Source organism: Pteropus medius, unplaced genomic scaffold, assembly GCF_902729225.1.
Source record: "Pteropus medius unplaced genomic scaffold, Ma_sr-lr_union100, whole genome shotgun sequence".
Taxonomy (NCBI): Eukaryota; Metazoa; Chordata; class Mammalia; order Chiroptera; family Pteropodidae; genus Pteropus; species Pteropus medius.
In genome coordinates, this window is record NW_024351729.1 from 1913134 (window position 1) to 1938079 (window position 24946).

The 24946-nt window shown below is 37.1% G+C and overlaps 1 protein-coding gene and 1 long non-coding RNA gene across 2 annotated transcripts in view; one reads left to right on the top strand and one right to left on the bottom strand.

Moving 5' to 3' along the window:
- The first annotated feature begins 1124 nt into the window (after nucleotides 1–1124).
- INPP1 (inositol polyphosphate-1-phosphatase) lies at nucleotides 1125–24617 on the top strand. Its single transcript, XM_039844275.1, has 6 exons — nucleotides 1125–1279; nucleotides 15248–15513; nucleotides 17704–17764; nucleotides 20178–20378; nucleotides 21840–22014; nucleotides 23525–24617. Exons 2-6 carry the CDS (start codon nucleotides 15310–15312, stop codon nucleotides 24090–24092), a joined length of 1209 nt encoding a protein of 402 aa, XP_039700209.1. The 5' UTR covers nucleotides 1125–1279; nucleotides 15248–15309; the 3' UTR covers nucleotides 24093–24617.
- LOC120587470 (uncharacterized) overlaps nucleotides 8261–24946 on the bottom strand; it is a 40664-nt gene continuing 23978 nt past the window's right edge. The window contains exons 3-4 of the long non-coding RNA XR_005648970.1: nucleotides 12772–12925; nucleotides 8261–10959 (exon numbers count right to left, since the gene is read on the bottom strand). This is a non-coding gene — a long non-coding RNA (uncharacterized LOC120587470). The remainder of the gene's footprint in view (nucleotides 10960–12771; nucleotides 12926–24946) is intronic.

Consider the following 24946-nt stretch of genomic DNA (forward strand, 5'->3'; position numbering starts at 1 on the left):
GCACCATTTTCTGGAGTATGAATAAATTGAGTATTGCCCCAGGCTTCTGTCTTGGTAGTTTCTCACTGCTCTGAGGACCAAGTATTGATAATTCAAGAGGCAGTCTTGGGCGGTTTGGGAAAATGTAGGTAAGAAAATCTGCCACCTAGAACTTTAAACCAAAGCTGACCAATTTCATGCCATGGAATGAGTACAGGTATGTAGATATATACTAACTTCTTCCAGGTGTAAGTTAATCCTGCATGAGCAGCTGCTTCTTCTGTTTGCATCACTTTGGGCCTTGCAGACATTACCATTTCCTGGGTGTGCCGGTGAAGTAAGTGTATGAAGCACTGCTCTTTTAGAAAGCCTAAAGCACTCACAATCAGCCTGCTGGATCGGCTGCCAGGCCCCTTTTGTGCTGCCTTTTAAAAACTTTCTACTCCCCCTCCATCATCACCCATTCCTGTCCCCACCCACCATTCAAAACCATCTTTAAGGTACACTGAGTATCAGCTAAAAGGGTTTGAGAGAGGAGTTCCCTCCCCGTGAAGTGCTTCCTGTCAAGGTGATACTAGGCCCACACTTTATAAGGCAAGCACACAGGAGACACTGCTGTGGTTTGAAGAACATCCAGCACACTTGACATTTCTCTTAAACCCATAACCCCCAAAATAGAGTACAGAAGAATGGAGGAGGATTTTAAAAGCGAATTTGTGAGCAGCTACAAGAACAAAACCAGTGGATTAGGTGACCCTGGAGCCCTTTTCTTCCTGGCACTCCCCTTTGAATCATCAAACTCCACTTGTGACGTCGCAGACGCCTCGCTCCTGCAGGCGTGGGATACCCTCGCCCGCCCTGGGAGCCTCGAGGCGTCACCGCACGGTTCCGCGCCTCGGTCCCTGGAAGAACCGAGGGGTGGCGGCCTGGCGAATGCAGAGGTCGGAGCCAGGGCGGAGCGAGGCAGCCCGCAGCCCAGCTTCGCCTTCGCCTCCGGTGACTCCGCTGTGCTCCCCGCCCCTCGCCCTCTGAGCTTGTGGCCAGACGCCTGGCGCCCCTCTGCTAGCCTCCCGCGCCGGGCCACCTCCTCCTGCTCCGCATTTTCCTCCTCCCCCTCCCCCGCCTCTTCCGTTTCTGAAGGGAAAGGCAGTAGCCTCCTTTAGAGCTCCGCATCCCGGGCTTAGGTAATACGGGTTCCTCCTTACGCCCCCCTAGCCCCGGCGCCACAACTCCCTCCTCCTGGGATCTGGTCCCCGGTCTGGGCGAACAGCACGTCCCGGATCGCCCCTCCCGACGCCAGGTGAGTAAATCTGGGCCGGGAGGGCTCCTCGCCTCTCTGCCCGGCCTGTGATGACCTCGGTCTGCTGTAGCGAGGCTGCCGCCCGGCCCGGCCCGGCCCACCCCGCACCATTGCTGGAACCAACCGGGCGGAGGAGCTCGAGGGTCGTGCGGCTCCCTTGGCTCTGCGGCAGCGACCAGAAAGAAGTAGAGGGTGGGAAGAAAGATTAGCAAACAACTTCAAAAAAAAAAAAATCAATCATTAGCATTTCTAAGTCTTAGAAGCTGATCTGACAGTTGAGGGCAGTGGCCCAGGTTCAACAGGTAGATGGTATAGCTGTCAAGCGCCCCTGGGTTTTGCTTTGGGAGATGCTTCTAACTGTCCATAGCTGCTGGCTGCTGCTATTGACCTACTAGATGAGTGTAAAATAAACATTATGGGACTATATTTAGAAAAATCTTTACCTCCTTGCTTTTAATTCTCTGCATTTTGAAAGGTGGTTTTGTGAGATGTGCATAGTTGGTGTGGCCAGAGTAGTAGGTGAGAGAAAATATTTAACATGGATTTGGCTGACGCAAAAAGCACGAAAGTCCCTAGATTATTTAGTACACCCATAAAGAATACAAATAAACAATCAAGGTGTATATCTTGTGGATTTCCAGTTTAAAGCTAATTTTAAGGCACTGAATAACAAGACAGTTTGCACACTGTTTGAATGGCGTTCACTTCAAAAGAGCAGTGGTTAAGGCCGTATGAACATTTCACTTACATGCATCCTGAACATGTTGAATAAAACTTTTTTTTTTTTTTGGTACCTTTTCCTGTGATGCCTAACTTTGAAACCAAAGAAATCGATAAGGATCAGTCCTGCTCAGCGTGACAATAGTCTAATGATGAAAACAATCCACTGAACTACCATTGAATGATGAATTAGCTAGGTGACCTCATTTTTTCATTTTTAAATTAGGACTATAAGGGGAAAAGGCAATGGAATAGTTCATTTTTTCATTTTTGCAAGTATTTGCATTCTTATTTAGAACCTACTTTTAAGTTTTTGTCGATTTTTATACTACTCTTGAAGTTAGTTCTTACTCATGAAGAGGATTATGTAAAATACTTAACACTTCTTGCATAGAATAAGCTACCATTTCTTTTCAAGCTTTTGGACTAAAATACCACTTGCTTGGAAATTGCAGCTTGGACTCATGCCATTTAATGTGAACTATCTTATTACAGATTTAAATTAGAGCCATACTTGGGGTAGTTCTGGAAAAAAAAGAAACTATGTTTTATTTGACATATAAGGCCTTTGAAAAGTTATAAACTTGTTTATTATATATGTATTTCCCTTTATTTGTCTCTAAGTACAATTAGAAAATGTCCTATTCTATTTCATGTTGTAGATAAATTGCGTAAAAGGTAATTATGTTTATATAAAGTGATTAATAAAAACAAGTGTCTTCTTATTAAAGGTAAGGATGGTATATGTGAGAACATTTTCTGGATGTGTGTCTTTATAAATGTCCTTGTTAAAATATTTTGAATCTTGTAATAAAACTCTCTCCATTGATTTATTTTTTGGTTTAGAGTTTAGAAATAAAAGAGTTGACAGCGTTTTGCCTCCCATCTCTCTCTCATGATTAATGTAGTGTTTCCCAAACTTGTCTAATTTTATAATTTACCGGGTGGTGGATAATAGTTGCTTAAAAAGACTCCCAGGTTGCAACTTGAGACTTCAGAATTAGAATTCTAAGGGAAAAAGGCCCAAACGATAAAATTTTTTAATTTTAAAATACGCCCAAATGATAAAATTTTAAAAGGGTAAAGAAAATAAAAAAGGCAAGACTGCAAAACACTGGTGGGGAAAACTGTTTCTGGAATGAATTACTGACGTAACCTATTACCATTCTTATACACAAAATGTTCTTACATGGAAGCTAAGGTTTTACTAATATGATGATGTCATCGGTTTAGGAAATCCGAAACTTTTATATCCTTTTGTTGTCAGGACTGCTGGTGATTGAATTTAGCAAACATTTTTGCATGTTTAGTCTCTTTTGTGGTATCCAATGTTAATTCAAGTTCTTTAATATTATGAGAGCATTTTATTAATGGATTTTTAATGTAGATTACTGTGACTAGTAATCCATACCACAATATTGTGCCTGATCATTTTTGTTTCATACAGCACATTTATTTGTTACCTCTTCTTTGTTCTTAATTAGGGAAGACAAACATGCATATAGCTTATTTATAGCTTCTATTAAAATGATCTGACTCCATCCAAAAAAGAAAAAAACTTTTTGGGCATAAAACATGGTTATTTTTTATAAAAACAAATTAACAAAATGGAGTACTAAACATCTATAAAGGAATTCATTAAGATAAATTACCACAATGAAGTGTCCGTTTCCTTCTCTTTCCATTCCTTCTCCTTTTTTTTTTGAGGGGATGGAGAAGGGTTGTTTGCTTGCTTGTTTTGACTCTTAATCAAGTTAATATTTAAAATTTAAACTACCCAAGTTTAAGTTAATGTAAATATTTGCTAACTTTATCCACAGATACTAAACTTGTCTTTCTGTACAGATTGATGGTGGTAGGTTTCTCTCAATGCTAATAAGAGTTACAATTGATATATAGGAGTTAAATTCAAATGACCAAAGGAAACTGTTCTTTTACTATTGCTTAAGGAAAACCTAATTTAATTAAAGTGATGCCATAATTTTTCATTATCAATAGTTTTTAAGTAGGATCTGATCTTCCAACTCCTGGAAAACCCCTCTAGTTAATTCCTGGGAATGTGCAAGAATCAAATATACTCCCAGGTTGATCTGGGAATAATGAAAGGTGTGATTTACAAATATGGCTGATTATAAGCTTCATGAATAGCAAAGAATGAGGGAAACAAATAAGAATCAGATCAAGAAGATAAAAATTAACCAGCGTAGACATTTATCTATGGTTGCAGAATCAGCAAGAATACAAGAGCGTTTAGTACATTTATATGCTGGTGTGGCTTTAATGAGCCATTTATATCATTTTAGTACTTTGACTTTTTCAAGCAGAAGGTATTACAAATATTATTTTATCAGTTTGTGTTCCTTTAAAGTTAAATGTTACATTCAATATTCTGTATTGTTCTACTCAACACTTGTAAATATCTGTTAAAAATAATGATTTGCCTCTACAAAGTAGGAGTAAGAAATATGCTGCCCACGTGATACATAATGTGATCTATGATCTGCTTTCTCACTATATTTGGGGAATATATTTTAGATCATGTAATTTATCACTGCAGAAATAAATAGTAATAACCACTTTTATAAAGCTCTGTAAAGAACTCCTTTGAATCATATTTTCTAACAGTTATAATCCTAAAATTTACATAATAAATAAATCCCTTACAGATTAATTTTGGTACAAGAAAATCCTTTTAAACATGTTTATCTCTAATGGAATGAAAATCAATCAATTTACATAACTCCCACTGTGTGTCATAAGGAGATTGAAAAATATGTATCTTTCTCTCAAGGAACTTAGAGCCTATTAGAGAAAACCATGGTACCCCAAGGAGTGGCTTGGGTGGGGGGCTTTAGGCAATCCTCATAATGTCCACGAATCCCTCTACCTATACCCTAACACTGCATATAAACATACAATCTAAGTAATAAAACCCAGTGCGACTGCTGTGCAAATCAACTTTAAGATAAATCTCCTAGTACCTTCTTTCAACCTAATTTTCATGCCCCTACCCTAATCTCTTTTTTTTTTCATTTAATCAACAAATATTTATTATGCCCAAATTAGGACGATAAATATCAACAGCCCTTAAAATGTACAATTTTTGAACGTATACTTTTGTTTTTTACTCTTGAAAAATTATAGTAAAATTTATATAACATAAAATTTACCATTTAAACCATTTTCATGTGTACAATTCACTGGCATTAAGTACATTTCCATTGTTATGCAAGCATCACGATTATCCATCTCCGGAACTTTTTCTTCATCCCAAACTGAAACTCTGTACACATTAAGCCCTAACTCCCTAGTACCCCCTCTGCTTAGTCCCAGTAACCACCATTCTTCTTTCTGTCTCTATGAATTTGACTATTTTGGGTACCTCACATAAGTGGAATCATACAATATTTGTTCGAGTCTGACTTAAGTTCGAGTCTTAGCAGAAAGTTTTCGAGATTTATCCATGTTGTAGCATGTGTCAGACTTATATTCTTTTTTTTAAGGCTGAATGATATACTCTAACCTCTTTTATATGGAAAGTAGATACCAAAAACAGGAAAGTTTTGAACCGGAACAGACCATAGAAAAACCATTCGACCTCTATGCCTCCTCTTTATTTTCCTTTTCTATGTTTATAAAAATGAAGAAAACAAGTCTCTGATAGTTTAAGCCACGTGGCCAAGGTTTCACACCTGGTTGGCTAATGGCAAAGCAGAGCCTAAGGACCAGCTCTCCTATGGCCCAAACAGGGGCTCTTTCTACCACACATCCACGTGGCCCGTGTAGACAAGGGAAGGCAAGTGTTACATGAGTTGCTGTCAAAAGTAAGTGTTGCAAGACCAGAAGGAAAGATAATTTGATCTGGGAATCTTCCTGAATGACTGAAAAATGTTCCATTAAAAAAAAATTCAAAATGGACTTGAGGATTAATAAGACTACATCTTGATTAACAGTGATCAAAACTATAAATAATATTCTACTGAAAAAGATCCTTGCTGCAAGCTATACATTTGTGTCTTTTCTTTCTACCTGGAATTGTGCATTAAATTTGTATTTTAAAAAATATGTATTATTTCCTACAATTAAGATAGTTACAGTGAATCTGCATTTTTAAAAAAATTCTATGTGGTTTCATTTGTGACACCACAGTTTTTCTAAAAACATCTAGCATACAAATGTTTAAACATAGTTGGAACCTAGCAGATAGACAACTTATCAAAATGAATACAGTTCATATTTAGTGAAAATGTTACTAACTATGGAGAAGAGAGCAAAAAAAAGTCACTATCAAATTTTAAAGTATTTCTAAATGGAAAAGTTCTTCATAGTTTTCAGATGAGTTCTGAGAAGTCTCTGATAAGCATACTTTATACAAGTATTATGCCAGTGTGGAATACTTCTTATGTAGATCAGCTTACCTTTTTCCAGAATTTTTGTTACAAAAAAACAACACTATAAGTTGATCTTTAGATGACCACAGCCATCATTCTTAGTTGCAGTAGCTATAGGGTTCCCTGTTCTGCTCCTAAGTAACCAATGAGAGACAGAGCTGACTGTTGCACCTGTCGGCTTATATTTCCTTAAAATTTTATATAAAAATCAGCTGAGTGACATTCCCTGTATATTTACCCAGATCTACTAATTCAATATCTCCAGGACAAAAGTCCAAAAATCTATATTTTTAACAAGTGCGCCAAATAATTTTTGATCTTACTAATTTGGAAAACATTGCTTTAGCCCAAGCTCTCATTTACAACCTACCAGAAGAGCATTGATAACAGAAGACATCTTTGTGGTCTATTGCTTTGAGCTGAATTAGTGAGCAAAAATGCAGGCTAATGTGGCCTTTAAAGAGCTAGGGTCGGGTAGACCAATCAGCTTAGAAATGGTGTGTATGTCAACATTATTTGAAGGTTAGGAAGGAGGGAGGGAGAAATGTTGAGGTAAAATAGATAGATTTACATATTCCATATTTAATGTCTTTTCTAACAAATCAAATTAAACTTACTATTTTAATCAACTAAATTAATCTTGCCAACATAGCTCACCTCTAGATGACAGAGCATAATTTCAGATTCTGACTTGGTGCTTTAAAAATGTGCTTCAGTAGCTAGTCATCTACAGAATGTATAGAGACTTTTATGTAAATAAATATAGTCCCACATGCCTAATGCCACCTGGATAATGCTGATAAGATCCATGTGCAATAAACAATATGACTAGGATGAATTCTGTATTTACGAAGAGGAAATTTATCAGCCAAGATTTATTGAACACCTCTGAGGTATGTGCTAAGAGTCCTATGAAACCACGCACATTTAAATCTGTCAGACAGAGCATAGATAAGCAATCTGATGTACATTGTGTTAGAAAGCTGCCTCATTCTCCCACGGCCCAGGTGCCCAAGTTGAAGGAAGGTCAGCAATGGCTTCTGGAGGAGCCAACTGTTGAACTGACTCTCTACGCATGCAAGCATGTGTACGCACATGTGTGTGTGCGCACACACATACTTTTTATCGAATTAGAAATACATACAGAAAATATGCAAGTCCTAAGTGTATGGCTTGATGCATTTTCAGTCAACCCATTCATTAACAATCACTCATATCCAGAACATTATCAGTGTCTAAAAACCCCTTCATATTCTCCAATAACTCCTCGTCCTTCTCCAAGGATAACCACCACTGTGACTTCTAATACCTTAACGTTAGTTTTGCCTGTTTTTGAACATCATATTAAATTGTACAGCACATGTCTTTTATCTGACTTCTTTCACTTAGCAGTATGTTTTTTGAGAGATGCATCTATGTTGTTGCCTATAGCAGCAATTCTTTCATTTTCATGGCTGCATAGTGTTTTCTTATGTGAATCTCACAATTTGTTTATTTTATTATTGATAGTTATTTGGGTTATTTCTAGTGTTAGGTTATTGAAAAGTTTGCTGCTCATATCCTTGTACTTTTAATGCATATGTGTATCAGTTTCTTTCAAGTATATGTCTATAAGAGAAATTGCTAGATCAGAGGTTATGCTTATAGTCAACAAATTCCAAATAGTTTTCCAAACTGGTGTACCAATTTCATTCACACCAGAACTACATAATGAGTTCTCATTGCTCCATATCCTCACCAAAACTTGAAAATTTCAGTCTTTAATTTTAGCTATTTCATTGGATATGCAGTGGTGTACTGTTGTGATTTTAAGTTGCATTTTCCTGATTACTAATGAGGTAGATTATCTTTCCATATGTTTATTGGTCATTTGAATATCCTCCTTTATGAATTATCTGGTTGAGTTTCTTGCCCTTGAACTGATTCTAAGAGGGTGAGTAGATATTAGGTATAGAAGGCAGAAGGCATGTCAACCACACAGAACAATATGTGCAAATAAATGGTTTGTCCAGAGCATAGGAGTAAATGGACAGATGGTGGAAAATCGGCTACTAAATGCTAAACTTAAATGAGAGCCTATGAAATGATGATAGCAATATCAAGCAGATTAAAGTAAAATAACAATGAAAAAGTACAGGCAGTGCCATACTGTACTACTTAATGGATTCTGAGAAATGTCTGATAGTCAAATATCTGAAAGCTGAAAAAGGCTTATACATTGGAAGAAAAATTTTGGTTCCAATGAGCTACATGGTAGCATTTGTAAATCCCTAGGAATACTTGTGGTACAGTTTCCCTCTGGCCTAGGTAACCAGATGGGCAGGTGAGCATCTCATATGGATATCAGGGGAAGCTACTGTTAGCAAGTTGCACTTCATGCATCCCTGGTTGCTCCAGAGTTGAGCAAATTGAGCTTCCCGACATACTTTGCATGTGCCCACTTATGTTTCCCCTTCCCTTCTGCCAGGGCAGCAGCCTCCATTCTTTAAACTACTCCCTAAAGCAGCCCCGAGTATGGAGCAAAAACAAGAAGAATGAGGTCTTTGTTTCCCCTACAACAGCAATGTGAGCTAAATACAGCTTTGGGCCAGCCCTTCAGCATGTGCCCACTTAGGGAGACTCTTGGACAACTGCACTCCTTTGAGAGAGGTCTCCACAAATACCTTCTTGTAAAACACCCAGGTACTTAATGGAAATCTGGCATTTTCCCCCAACAGCAATAGCTGTTAGTCAGGGCTACCATACATCAGCTTCAAATTGCCACTCCTTAGATGATGAGTGAAAGACTGAATTCAGAATATGAATGGCGGGGGTGGGGTGGAGTCACTGTAAAACAGGCAAAAATGTGGGCTCTGTAGAAGTAGTGGATTATCTTTAGGAAGAGGGGAATGTCAACGGAAATGCTTTGACCCACTTGCCTATTCATTAGAGAGCAGCTCTGTTTTGTTGCGGGGGCTTATCTACATGGTCACACTCTGCCACTGTGAACAACAAAAGGGTATGGCCAGCTCCTGCTACAACTAGGCTCTTCACATAAGAATAGACTCCCTTGGCCCTAGAATCCTCATAAAATATCCTGACAGAATATTCCCTTAACAGAATAATGACTCTTGGAAGCCATCCATAGATGGTCCACCATGAAGCTGGAGCAGTCTTGCAGCCTCCAGGAGCCAAAGTTTCCACCCAGACGCCCAGAAACTGAAGTAATCAGATCTGGCCTGCATAAAGAAACTTTATTCTAGGTCATTCACAGAATCAGAAGTAGTTTCCAGCCGTTTGGATTTAATGGACTAGTAAATATTCAGAAAAGATTTCAGTGACCCATATAAAGTTGCCAACCTCTTCTTTTCTTAAGTAAGGACATGTGACTGTGGTTTCTGTGAAGTTCTGTTTAATAGTCATAGCTATCATTTGTTGACTACTATATGCAAGGCTCTGTGTTAGGTCCTTTTCCAGAAATATCTCATTTGATCTCCACAATGCCCATGCAAGGTAAATGTCTTCATGTTACAGATAAGGAGAGAGGCTCAGAGAGGGGAAGTAAATTACCTGATGCTACACAGCTAAAGTTAATGGCAGAGCTAGGTTTGAGCCTAAGTTTGATCCCAAAGCCTATGTCTTTCCCATTATATTATTTATCACATCTGAAATATGTAAATTATTCAGATATGACTTTTAAACTTCTGGTGTTCTGATGAGATGATAGAATGGTGAGAAATTAAAATTGAGTTTTGTCTTTGTAGAGAGATTTGGGCTTCCAGGAAAAGTCTTAAGAGCTCTTTTTTTTTTTTATCTGACCCACTTCAATGTAGTCAATATTTCTCCAATGGGATATGAAAATCACACAAAAGCTAAAGGGACTATTTCTGTCTGACATTGTGGTATAGTCTTATGTTAACATAGAGATAATAAGGAATATAATTTTTTAAAACCTGTTCTGCTCAAATGTATTTTGAAATAGGTTGTCACAAAGTAAGACTTATGAGGTTATTATTTCATTGTTCACTGCATCATTAATGATTTGGCTGTTAAAATGACTGGTTCCATGTAGGAAAGATTGCTTCACATTAAACTTTTGACCACATAAGGGAGAAAGAGAACCCTACCCAGTTTTGTTTTACCAGGAAATGAAAGACGAATGGACTGTGTTGCATTTGCTAAGGTTTATCAAGATCCCTCTTTCAAGAGATGTGGGCTGAGTTGTAGTCCCCTAAAATTTATATGTTGAAACCCTAACCCCCAGTACTTAAGAATGTGACTATATTTTGACAGAGGGCCTTTAAGGAGGTAATTAAGGTCAAATGGGGTCGTATGGGTGAGCCCTAATCCAACCTGACTAGTGTCTTTATAAGAGGGAGACACACCAGGAATGCCCCCACACAGAGGAAAGGCCATACAAGGTCACAGCAAGCAAGTGGCTATCCGCAAGCTAAGGAGAGAGAGGCTTCAGGAGAAACCAAACCTGCCATCACCTTGGTCCTAGACTTCTGGCATCTGGAACTGTGAGATTTAAATTTCTGTTATTTAAGCCATCCAGTTGGTGGTATTTTGTCATGACAGCCCTAGGAACTAAAGTAAGAGGAATTAAGTATTCTGCATGAGCTGAGCCACTCCCCCTACTGATGACTTGACAGCCAGTAAGAGAGATATCAATAGAACAGGACAGATGAGTTTTTACTATCCGGCACAGGTGGTTTGCAGTGAGACTGATAATCAGTTGGGGAAAATGTTTTCCTGAGGATAGAAGGGAGTCAGGTGTCAATTAAATAGTGATTTATAATAGTTAAACTAGCAACAGCTATTAGGTGTGTGTTTCTCTACGCTGCTATATAACTTATAACAGTAACATGCTTATGATTATTTATCCAATAATTACTCATTTCTTTCCTTAGTTAACTGCTAACAATTCATGAAAGATTTTATTGGCCAGAATACTGCCAATAAAAAGCTTCTGCTTTTTCTTGTCCTAAACACTTCCTAGCTATGTGATTTTGGGCAAATTACATAACCTCCTGTGCCTTGGTTTATCTGTAAAATGGAAAGAAAGTACCTTCTTCATAGGGTTATGTGAGAATTAAATGAGTTAATATAGGTAGAGTGCTTAGGAAGATATAGTAAGCACCTAATTAATGTTAGCTATTATTATTTTAATTTGGTCCTGTCTCTGCACACAGATAAGTGATAGCAGAACTATTGGACTTACATGGTTCTACCAAGATATATGCCACTAGCTGCCAGCCCCCCACCTCCCACTGAAATTGCCAGCATAGTGTTAAATTAGAATAAGCAACATGAAGAACAGTAGCTATTAAATCTCAGTATCTAGCATCATTAGGAGGCTGACAAAAATACAGATTTCTGGGCCCTGTGTTCAGAGATTCTGATTCACTATGTTGGGATGGAGCCCAGGAATCTTTATAGTAGGTGCCTTGGGTAATTCTGATACAGGTGGTTCTCAGAACACCCACTAAGAAATACTAATCAAAAGGAATTCCTTCTATATTTAAAACTACTAAATTACAGTAAATGTCATAATTTACTACTTGTGAGTTGGTAATTTTCATTTAAGGTATTTGAAATGTTTAACTAAAACTAATTTAGGTCAACAATGAGTGTATAAACTTGCCTTTAAAAATCATCTAAAAGATCATTTCCACTAGTATTAATAAGATCTATTGATAAACCTGAAGAAATTCTGTATTGGATGTAGCCCTCAGTTTCTCTGCAGATAATTAATCTCAAGTTGAGTCATTCAAGGTGAGGATGAACTATCCAATACTCCTCTCAGAGTTGTGGCCTGCCTGAGTGAACCGAGTTGAGGAAAGATGGAGAGATATAGAGTATAAGGAGCAGCTTACAGAGAAGCACAGAATGGTGGTTCAATTCGTTTTGGGAAAATGATCCATTCAGCCAGAAGGTAGCAGGCTAGTTATGCAAATTAATTAGAAAGTCTTACATGTAGATAATGCTATGAGAGAGTTTTTTTTAGGGAGCTGGGACCCTGGAGAAAGGTAAATAGCTGAAAAAGTGCTGGGTTCTTATAGGATAAAATTCTTTTAGGACGGCTAGAGAAAGCTTAGTCCCAAGCTGACACTGGGCGTTCAAGCTGGAGCTTAACAAAATATGATAGTGTTGTGGAGGGTCGGAATAAAGAGTGATTAAGTTTGAGCTCTGTGATAACTTTGGAACTGAAAAACTTGATTATTGTTACAACAAATTCCTAAAATCTGTGTACCTATTACTTATGGGACTGCAGTTTAAAGCTGGTATTTCTTTCCCAGTGGTCAAATTGCTGTGCTGAAGTGGGGTAAGAATGGTTATTTTTGAGGAAATCAAAGAGGAGAAACTCCAAACCCGTGGGGCAGCTATGTAGAAACTTACCAGGGCTAAGGCATGGAGCTTTCTGTGTGAGGGAAGAGGTGGGGTGGTTCCTGCGCCTTGCAGCCTGGGTCAGCAGCTCACCTGCGTGTTCTCAGGGCACCACAGGGAGTTTCTTGGTGATCCAATGGTATTTCTTGGTAATCCAACGGTGCTTCTTTTAGAAAAAGGAAATTGGTTTTAACAAAGTTGAGTAAACTAGACAATACTGATATTGTTTACATAGAAAGCTTTCAAATTAAACTCCTTAAAATCTTCATGCTGCTTTTAAGATAAAGAGCTATTTAGATAATTATTAGCTCATTCTTTTTCCTTTATACTAACCTCAGAACATTTACTAAGAAATCAACATTAATCAAGTTGAATTCTTACTCTTGGGATTTGTGTATTCTACTAATATATGTAGCTCTGTGTATGTATATATTTTATATAACTTATAATTTATAGCATACAGATAATCATAAATTATTTCTAAATCAAAGTGCTTCAGCCATATTAAGGTAATTGTTTTTCTTAAGTAAACCAAAGTAAATCTTTGAACAAATCACTGATTCCTGAAAGAAAAATGCATTTAGTAGGCAGGTGTTTTTATTTAATTTTTAACTCCATCCTCTCTACCATCTGAAAGGTTTTGTGGGTATTAACATAGCACCACTTTGGACAATTGTCTCCAGGAGTTGAGGAAGTCTTATGTTTCATGCTTAAATGTCCCAAGATATTTTAAAATGCCATTTCTTATAATAGAAGCATGTATTTATTGTACAATATTTGAAAATTATAGGAAAGCATAATGGAAAAAAAAGTCATCCACAGTTCCAGTACTCAATTGATAATTACCATTAAATATCTATGTAACTACCATTAAAACATCACCTATGAGTCTTTCAATCTTTTTCTCTATGTATGAATGTATTATATATATGTGTATTACTTGTATTACATATATATGTGTATGTTTACATATAAGCACAAATTAGTAACATATAGCCATAGGTTGTTTTTCCACTTAACATTATAGCATTAATATATTCTCATATTAAATATTCTTCAAAACATGATTTTAAGTATCAGATAGTAGTCCCTTACATTTTACCAATGTTTAAGATTATTTTCAATTTTTTTCTACTCTAATATTAATCTTTCTTGCACAGAAATATTTTAACTTTTAACACAAATTAAAGTAGGACTGGAATTACTGGTTAAAAGGGTAGTGACATCGCTAGAGAACTTGATGCTTCTCAATCCCCCTGTGGAAGCCCACTTGTTTGCATGCCCTTTAGTGGAATATCAGCACTCGTTAACCATACCCTCTTCAAGAATGAATGTTAACTTGAAAAACAGCTTTGTCTAATAGTGAAGAAGAATGTCTCATTTTGATTCATTTTCCTTTTATTGCTATTGAGATTGGACATATTTTTCATATTTCCCATAATCTTAATAGCATTTTTTTTTATTAGCAAACTTGTTTAATTCAAACCAGCTATGACAATTCACAATTGACCTCATTGCATTGACAGCTTCATTGTGGTACTAATTCTGTCTCCTAGAGTCCATTAAGGGAAATTTTTTTTAAAGTGTTTATTATGATAATAAAGAACATAGACTTATGTGTAAGACTGCTGCCGATCCCTGCCATTTAGTCTTGTGTAATCTTGAAGTTACTTATCCTCTCTAAGCTCCAGTTTCCTTAAGACAGAACTGATAATTTTCACAATGAGACAGCGATTAGTAAAGCTTTCAACAAAATGTAGCTACTACTGCAAAATGAGAAATGTTTTTCTCCTAATTACCCAATAGGTATATCAAGGTGTGATAGCATAGTTCTAGAAGCAAGAACTTTTCAAGTCCCAACAAGTTGCATGTTTTACTTCATTTTATTATTTAAACTTCTTCTTGCTATAAGAACAGCACAAATAGTGGGACTTTTTTATGGGAAAAAAAAAAAAAAGGTCACCAGGAGATCACTTGGGTTGCTAGCCCAAGAGCAGCCCCAGTCTTGCAGGATACAACAGTTCCTGCTGGTGTGGTGCTTAGTATTTTAGGAATTTGCCCCAGATCTGACAAGATAAATCCTCTCACTTCTCCCTTCTCCTATAGGATGGAAGAGAGGACACTACTTCAACATAGCCACTAAGCCTGTATGATCATTCTAAGGTCATTGTAAGAATCTGGCTTTCCTTTCAACATCATGCTTCAACATCTATCTTTCTAGGGATTTATAATATAATGTAGATTCTCATTCTCAATTCTTTGTCTAATGGATTTTTTAGACTATAAATATTTTTAAATGATTTAAAAAAATAAGTTTCAAATTTTGGATGATATCTAGACTTCCACACTGAGGATGTGACTATGATACATACTAGCTGTTGAGCTCTGCTGACCAGCTTGACTGCCAGACAGGTTGTTACTAGTGCCAGAGGCACCCTGACATCACTCTCTGAACTGCTTTCTCTTTCACATTCTTGTACTTTTCCAGTTGACAGCTGAGGGTGGGTGCCGATTCCATTCACAGCTGCAACTGAAAAGCAAGGTTCAGAAATGTCAGATATCCTCCGAGAGCTACTCTGTGTTTCTGAGAAAGCTGCCAGCATCGCCCGGGCATGCAGGCAGCAGGAAGCTCTCTTCCAGCTGCTCATAGAAGAAAAGAAAGAAGGAGAAAAGAACAAGAAGTTTGCAGTTGATTTCAAGACCCTGGCTGATGTACTGGTACAGGAAGTTATAAAACAAAATATGGAAAACAAGGTAAGAAAGGTCATATCCAAGGTAACTGCAAAATATTTGCCCTTGTGGCTGTGTCCCCTGTTAGAATAGCATGCCTTTTTTTTTTTTATCGCCCACTCAGAATGAGAGCACTTTGGATTCAAATAAACAACTTAGTTTTTTTTACCCCCTTGTTTTCACTACAATGTATTCATTACAGAAAAAAATTTAAATACAGAACAGCAAATAAGGAAATACAAATCACTCACAATACTAACAGCTAGAGAGAAACATTTAGGTACAGAACTTTTCATTTATTAATGTGTATGTGTGTGTGAGGCATTTATAATTTATTCCAACAGAAATAAAAACATTGTTTTATAGCTTTTTTTTACTTGATAATATATTTTAAGTCCCACCTTCTTGATGTAATCATTTATCTAATGGTTGCCTTGGTTATAGGCTTGTAGAATCCTGGAGACTTAAAGTCTCCCTTATTCTAGTAGAAAAACATAGTTTATAACTAACAATGATTGGGTTTCTAGGTATATTAAGCTGCTTGGGTGGAAAAACTATTTATAAATAGTAATAATAAACAGTTAACACTAACAGACTTATAAATGCTTACTGTGTGTCAGGCACTGTTCTAAAGGCTTATTTAACTTTTTAAATCATAACAATTTTATAAAGAACTATTATTCCTATGTAATAGATGAGAAAAGATTGGCACAGATAGGTTAAATGATTTGCTTGAGGTTACACAGCAAATGAATGGTAGGGCCAGTTTTTTAACATAGGCCACCCGGCTCCAGAGTCTGTGCTCTTTGCAATACAATATTGGCTTTTATATAATAAACTAATAATTATATATATTTTTTTAAATCTGAGAAGATAGAACTTTATGACAGAAGGTACTATAAAACATTGGAATAGTTTTCTATGAAATTCTCTAAATAAGAATTATTTAAGTGAATTCTTGATCACAGGCAGGAAGAGAGAATAAACAACCGCTTGAAATCTCTATAAGCTATACTTTTTCATGCCCTATAAAATCTGGCTCCAATAAACTAAATGAAGTAAGTTTATGTTATTGATCAAGATAGTTGGGTACAAGAAGAGATGGTTGAGCAACTAACTGGATTAGAAATCAATATTAATTTTATGGGCTAATATTTGCTCCAAAGCATTATAACAAGTTCAGGCAATTGTTCATTGATGAAGTATATGCCAGGATTTATGAACAAATACATGATGATTATATCTTTGTTTCATGACTCTTAAATCCTGTAGCCTCAGAAACAGGTCTGTCTATAAGCAGGCTTGAGAACTGAACTTCAGCCCTTGATGAACTGGCTCATTGCCAGCCCCTGTTGACTTGCATTGTTCTTCAAAATTGAAAAAAGTAACAAGTGGTTGTGGGCACTATTAAAGCTATTAGCCATCTGTAAATGACTGAATTCAAATATCTGAAGCATTCTAGTGCTTTTGTTCCCTAAGAACATAACGTATATCATAATTTAGCACATATTTTGAGAAAAATTATCTTTACTGTAGAGAGGATCAGTGGCAAAATGTATCTGAAAGCTTCCTGGTCATACAAAGATGAGAGAAGATTCTTACTTAGCTACAAATTTTCCATTCTATATTGATGCATAAATTATCGGTCAATAAAATATCTCCGTTTTTCTTTTTGCTGTATCACCTTCCTAGCCTGAAGGTGAATGATACTTCCAACAGGTGCAGAAAATACACCTGAAAATGAAAACAAAATGTAACATCCGCTAATCCCTTCTATCTAGTCTCAAGTAACAATTTTAGGTATTTGATCAATAATAGTAACTTGTATAAGCTACTAGGGTGCTATTTAAGAGCAACAGTTTAAATATCCCCTTTGCAAATTTTCTAGTTCCGTGGCCCTTAAGTAGAAGAATAAAATTTCTAGAACTACTTCTGTAAACTCAACAGAGCATAAGGAAAACAGACTTCTACCATGATTTGGACTTTGTAGAAGGGCAAAGGAACAGGAAAATGTTAAAAACCTAAGTATTAAACTAAGCTGACTTCACTTTTTTATACTTAGATTTTTGGAACTGCAAATTTCTAAATTTCAGATCTAATTATGATACTTAATTTGAAATATAAAATGGAAATCTGTTCAGAACTGAACATGTATGTGGTTTTTATGTTTTATTGTTATTGTTTGGATTTGTTGTCACACTCTGAATCATTCAGTTTCCAGGCCTGGCAAAAAAAATTTTTGGAGAAGAATCCAATGAGTTTACTAATGAATTGGGTAAGTATACAAATCTTAATGTAAATGTGTAACTTATTATCATATTTTCTAATTTTCAATATACATTATAAAATAAATAAATGGAAGCTTTTTGTGTAAACAGCATATCTGAATTATAAGCTTCATTCAATACTTCAGAATATCATGCCATTTAAGTTAGGGAAATGGGCTTTCTTAGAATTATTTAGCAAATCCGTATGTGTTATTTTAGATATAAATCTGTAGCATTTAAATAATGTATGACAACCTTTCAGAAATTTGCATGGTCCTTTGGGAATCTAATGGAAGCTACTGATGCCCCAGCAAGATATGCATTATACAACTGTGCAGACGATTTCAGATCCAAGGTTTAAACCCACTTGTGGACTTCGTGGGATTCCATGGACCTTGGCTGAGAATGTTAAGAAAGCCCTGTGTCTGACTACTGTGTGATCTTGAGCAAATCACCTCCTCCCTTCTCTGGTTTCAGAACCTCTGTAAAGGGAGTTTGACTAACGAAAAACGTTCCTTTTAGTACCAAGTTTTAAGTCTCATTTAATTAGTTTTCTGTGTGCCAGTTTCTCCTTTGATGATGGACCTCCGTGTTCCCTGCCATATAGAGAATATCAAAATCTCCATCTAATTCTTTCCAGATAAATTATTTTTAGATTGAATTTTTTGTTTGCTTAATAGTAGAAGATTAAGAATGGTGAACTTTAAACACTGATCTTGTGACAAAATGTTAAACATCTAGAGGCACATTTTCAAAGGAAAAAACTGATGCCCCAGCAAGGTATGCATTGCACAACTGGATTAACTCTGGAAAAATTTTTGTCTCTTTCATGGGCTATGTATTAAGATACAGTTAGTTTTGTGATACACAATAAGAAAAATCTCATTTAAACTTCTTATGCTTATGCTTAAAAAATCCTGTGACTCATTCATAAGAAATTCTATGCTTAAAATCTTATTTGACTGCTTCACAAAGTTATTTTAATATTTCATTTATCTAGAATTATAGAGGCAGAAAGCCATTCCACATAGATTTCCTGAGAACTGAAGGAGATAATGGGCTTAGTATGTTGGACGGGCCGATATGTGGAAAAGTGGAAGGACTAGTAGATGAGGCCGGAACACATCATGGAAGTTTGTAGGAAAGAGTTTGGGTTTTCCTCTAAGTACAGTGGGAATTCACTGGAGAATATTAAGCAAAGGAAGTGATGTGATATGACTTGCTCCTTTGAATGGCCCCATGACTTTCACTGAGCCCAGAGTAGACCCTTAGTAAGTGGCAGTGATTAGCATTATTATTCCTCAACTTTAACAATCTAATGTAACTTGAATTTAACTTAAATTAACCAAATTTAAGTGAAAGTTTCTTGCTGATTCAGTCATCATTGTAATATTCATACTGTGCTTCCCAAATTTTAATGATTATGTGAATCACCTGGGGATTTTGTTAAAACTCAGTAAGTCTGGGATGGGGCCTGAAGTTCTGAGTTTCTAACAAGCTCCCAGGTGGTGCAGATGCTGCTAGTCCTTGGAATAGCTCAGGTAGTTAGATTTGTCTATGTATCTAAAAAGCCCCAAAGTGTCATGTTTTATTTCTGTTTAAAAGTTTATATCCTCCATTGTTGTCCCTTTTTGTTGCTATTAATTTCCCTATTTTTTGCCAGCCTCTTTCTTTACTTTGGTTGGGAGCTGGAAACTAAATTAACCAAGGGTCTAAGTAGAAGCATGTTTAAGGCGATGGCAAAGCACCTGGACTTGGTAATTATGGTTTCATTTGGAGAAGCAGCTTTGCTTACATACTAATTCCCAGAGAGTTTCACAGAGGAGAGTTATTCTTTGTATATCATTTAGTCGTATAGTTTTAATACATTAAAGATTAGTATACTTCATCTTACTTTACTGAGCATAAACAATTTTTAGTTAAAAGCAGCATCAGAGAAGAAGTAGATGTGCTTTGGAGTGCTGATAAAGCCTTCATTCTTTTCAATAACATCCAAACACAACAGGGTAACCTATGCATATTAAAAGTCAAAAGGCAAAAAACATGAATAAAAGATTATCAAAGGACTCAGGATTCAGGGGTTCTTAAACCCGTCCATGAGCTCCCTTAAACTGGATACAAAATTGTGTGCATGTGCCCATGTGGACATTTTTCTGGGGAGAAGGTTTGATTTCTGGACCCATCCCTTACTATTAAGTGCATGAGTGATCAGTTGGCGTCTGTGACTTTATGACAACCCTTCATGCCCCACCCCACCGGCTCCTGTGATTCTGGCAATGGGCCAGGCTAGGAACCACTGCTATGGATATATTGCCCTCGCCTAATCTAAGTGCATAGCTTTTGCTTCTCCCCAGCTCTCTGTTGTTCTTTCTGCACTGAGACTCTTGAAATGTAATGACTTTTAGTTTGTCTTTATTCTAGGAGAAAAGGTTATCTTGAGACTGTGTCCGACAGAGGAAGAAACTGTAGAGCTTCTTAGCAAAGTCCTTAACGGTAACAAGGTGGCATCTGAAGCATTAGCCAAGGTTGTTCATCAGGATGTCGCCTTTACTGACCCAACTCTGGATTCAATAGATATCACCATTCCACAGGACATTTTGGGAATCTGGGTGGATCCCATAGGTAAGTAGAAGATAGTGTGTTTGCTTTTGTTCATTTGTTCTTATTAGTAATCCTTTGGTGAGGGGAAGCTTAGAAAAATAAAAATTGAGTGTAGTTTAATTCTCCTGGAAGTTTTAAAATTTTTGAAGTTTTAAAATAATAAATGAAGAGTTTAGATGTGTGTTATGTATTGTGTTATAAATAAATATATATCACATATAACAGATATGCTTAAGTGTTTGTGTCTGTATGTGTGTATGTACACACAGGCACACTGATGATTGTGATAGAACCATAATCTGTAGCTCATTGTTTTAAAAGTATAGGCTTCACTTCAATGATGCTATTAATACAGTACCCTCGGTATTAATTGTCAGAAGTCCCTTTCTTTTCTTTCCCACCTGCCTGGTACATTCCACCCAACACAACTGGCACCGTTCATTATGCCGTGCAGCAAACTCCCCGACCCTTCACATCTGACAAGCACATTAACACCACGTTAGAGAAATGACTTCTGTCATCAAGGAATTATTGAATGTTTAGCCAATGGATTACATATGCAGACTAAGGCTCTTCCCCAAAATCTATTATCATTCGTAAGGGTAAACCAGCATTAATTAAGATTTCTGAGGCACAGAGATCTCCTGCTACTTGGTTCTATCCTGAATTGTTAGCTCTCTCCATCTTTTTGCCCAGCACATCCTTAACTGGGTGTTAACTCACTCGATGTTGGCAGTCAGCTACTGGCATGTACATCTCTTAAGGGGAAACCTAGCTCCTCAGTTTCTTTTGCACAGGAGCTCCATTCATTCTTTCCTTTTGTGTCACCATAATTGTCACTTTCTTCTTGATTTTAGCAATAACAACAACAAAAAGGTAATTGCCAAAGAATTGTAGACATGTCTTTTCCCTTCAAGAGTTCCTATACAGTCAGGAAAATGAAACACAAGCAGCTTAAAAATAAGATACAAGAGGTCAAATAACTATTCACTACAAGTGACATCCAAAGGTAAAACCTGATTGGTTACTGTCTGTGTCCATTCAGGCTGTTATAACGAAATGTTATGGACTGGGTAGCTTATAAAACAACAGAAATTTACATTTCAGAGTTCTGGGGCTTGGACGTCCAAGATCAAGGTGCCAACATAGTTAGGTGAGGGCCATCTTCTTGGTTCATCACCAGCACCTCATCTTGTCCTCACAGAGGAAGGGACTAGGGACCTGTCTGGAGCCTCTTTTATAAGGGCACTAATCCCATTCATGGGTTCCACCTTCATGACTTAAGTACCTCTCAAAGGCCCCATTTACTAATACCATCTTTTTTGGGAGTGGGGAGGGGTTAGGATTTTGGAGGGGAGACACAAACATTCAGGCCATAGCAGTAAATTAGTGGAAGAAATGGTATAGGACAGTTTATAGATGTGTTCATTATTTTCTAAATATTCATTACCTGAATCCAAACAAATTTGCTTCGTTTTTCAGATTCGACTTATCAGTATATAAAAGGTTCTGCTGATGTTAAATCCAACCAAGGAATCTTCCCCAGTGGACTTCAGTGTGTCACCATTTTAATTGGTGTCTATGACATACAGACAGGGGTGCCCCTGATGGGGGTCATCAACCAACCTTTTGTATCACAAGACCTAAACACTCTCAGGTAAAAGATGAATACTTGGTACATTATGTGTTTTAGTATTTACAACCTTAGCTTTGCTTATTGTCAAGATTATCACTCCATGTGACATTCCTATGATTTGACTGGGGTGTTCCTACTAAAATCTGCATGTTTGAATTAAAGTTCTATTTTTAAGCCTGGGTTTGGCATAATTTTATTTGGGGCATGCTGGTAGAAATTTTTAAAAGAAATAGTATCTTGGAGAAATCATAGTTTTGCATTTGAAATATAGCAATCCTGTTCCCTCTTCCTGGAATCCATTCAAAGCCAGATTAATAGAATAGCGGTAACACTTTTCTAATAATTTGGACCAAGATAGACGCTGTTGCCAGATACATAGCCAGTTAAACTTTTACACTATTTTAGAAGCAATTCAGAACAAAATGTGAAAATTATCCAATGAAAAGCTGAGCAGTTATGGCCAGGATTAGAACCTATGGGGTGCTCTCCCTGTAAGTGTGTCAGTATCACCTTTTCTGCCTCCTCCCTCTTCACCCTTCTGTGGACTCTTCTTACCTGGAGCATAGCCAGCTGCCAGTCAGTTCCCTCTGATCCATGGCCTGCGCTTTGGGGTTGACTCTAGGCAGAGTCCAAGGGGAAGCAAGCAGCTTTTCTCTTGTGGTCTGTTTTTTTATTGAAGTCAGTCATATTGTTCTATTCGTACTGAACTTTGAGTTGCTTCAAGCAACTAAAAATTGTATACTCTTTAATAATCATAAACTACACCACTGGAATTTTGACATTTTCCTCTACCCCTGCCTTCTTCCAAACGGAAAATGTGTTTGTTATCTTTAAAAGGTCACTGAGAAATTAAAAAGAATTGAGACTGGATGCAGACATAATCATGGCCTAGAAATGGTTGACAAAAGTAGTGGCACAGATTCTGGAGTGAGACTTCCCGGGTTTGAATGCAGATTCTACCACTGTCTTACATTCTTACACTTCTATTCCCTAAGCGTCAGTTTCCTCTTCTGTAAATAGAATAAGTTAAACATTGAGAAATGATAGGGCTATTATTTTTGTGGACAAAAATAATGAGTCCACCTCTCTTGATGCTAAAGCCAAAGTGGAGCTTATGAATAGGACAATGAAAAGGAGTTCACCAAATGAAGAGCAACTTATAAGGACTGCTTTGCAGATTGAAAAGATAGATGATTGTGTCTGTTCATCTTTTTCCCTATTAAACTATAAATGCCAAAAGTGGCAATGAAATTTAATGGTGTTTCTACAGGCCAGGATTTTAGTATCACCCTAGATTGATGTGATAACACTGAAAAATGGAAAATGTTTCTAATCTGCAAAACAGGCAAGCAGCTGCATGCAGAGGAGTAACTTCTAGAAATGCATTAGCTACTTGATCTCTATTTCTAGGCTTAAGGGCATTGAGACTCATTACATTATATTTTTTTCATATCGTTAAGTTGAAAAACAACATGAATGATAAAACAAATGTCATAACCTACCTCCACACACTGAAAGTTCTCTTTTGCAGGTGGAAAGGACAGTGCTATTGGGGCCTTTCTTACATGGAGACCAACATCTACTCACATCAGCCTTCCGTTTCTAAAAGAAATGGCAGTGAACCATGGAGCCAATTGACTAAAAACACCAGCTCTGAGGTAGAATTCTCTCACCAGTTTTCAGCTGTCATTAGTACAAGTGAAAAGGAGAATATCAAAGCTGCATTGTCACGTGTCTGTGGAGATCGTATATTCCGGGCAGCTGGGGCTGGTTACAAGAGCCTGTGTGTTGTCCAAGGCCTTGTTGATGTTTACATCTTTTCAGAAGATACCACATTCAAGTGGGACTCTTGTGCTGCTCACGCCATACTCAGGGCCATGGGTGGGGGAATGGTAGACTTAAAAGAATGCTTAGAGAGAAATCCAGAAACAGGGCTTGATTTACCACAGTTGGTGTACCACGTGGAAAATGAAGGTGCTAGTGGAGTGGATCGGTGGGCCAACAAGGGAGGACTAATTGCATACAGATCAAGCAAGCAGCTGGAGACATTCCTGAGCCTCCTCATCCAAAACCTTGCACCTACAGATGCACCCAGATGAATATTTCTCCTGTGTACTTGTAAACCAAACTGTGAACCATCTCCTACATCTCTCTCATTTGAACATAGCTTAGTCCAACTGATGAGCAACATTCACCTTCCTATTCTGAAGAGCATTTTTTCACTATGTATTCATAATAATGTTAATTTCAATAAATAAATGACATTCATGCAGCAATTAAACAAATGTGAGAAATTCTTATAGTGAATTTTATGCTACCAGTGTTGCTTTGAAACACTTCAATAAAGTATTGAAAAAGAGGAAAACCTGCTCAATCAGAAAAACTCCTCTAAACATCTAAGTGATAAGTAAAATGCTACCGAGATTAGGGAGAGCACAAGAGAAGGTTGTGCTTGTGTGTTTTTTTTGTTTTTTGTTTTTTCCTGTCTTGAAGGGAAAGTCTGCAACTTAAGCCTTTGGCAGAATGTGTAGAACTGTGAATTGGACGCATAATTTAACCCTGTTCATGTACTTTTCAACAGTATTCTTGTATTTCTCATAAGTATTAAAGTCTGGAGCCTCCTATCCTCACATACTGCGTCTTTCTCTCTTACATGCACTCTCACGCCCTCTTTCACACAAACACATACTCTAATAAACACATACTCTAATCTCTCTAATACTCTTACATATACACACATACCTTCTTTCTAATTCTCTAATACTCTTCATACACACTCCATTTCAGTAGATTAGGCAGAAAGGAACAGAATAGAGGTTTCTGCAATTTTTGCATATGTACTACACTTTAAAACGAGATGTAGAGTTTAGTATATACAGTCCTTGTGTCTACTAGCATCCCATATTGAATGTCGTAGATCACTTTTCCTATTTAGCAACCCTGGTAAGGAGGT

What these genes read in the sequence shown, in the direction of transcription:
- INPP1 (XM_039844275.1), top strand. Translation starts at nt 15,310, where the DNA reads ATGTCAGATATCCTCCGAGAGCTACTCTGTGTTTCTGAGAAAGCTGCC. An exon ending in AATCTGGGTGGATCCCATAG is followed by an intron (nt 20,379 to 21,839) that starts GTAAGTAGAAGA and finishes TTCGTTTTTCAG; the next exon opens with ATTCGACTTATCAGTATATA. An exon ending in CAAGACCTAAACACTCTCAG is followed by an intron (nt 22,015 to 23,524) that starts GTAAAAGATGAA and finishes TCTCTTTTGCAG; the next exon opens with GTGGAAAGGACAGTGCTATT.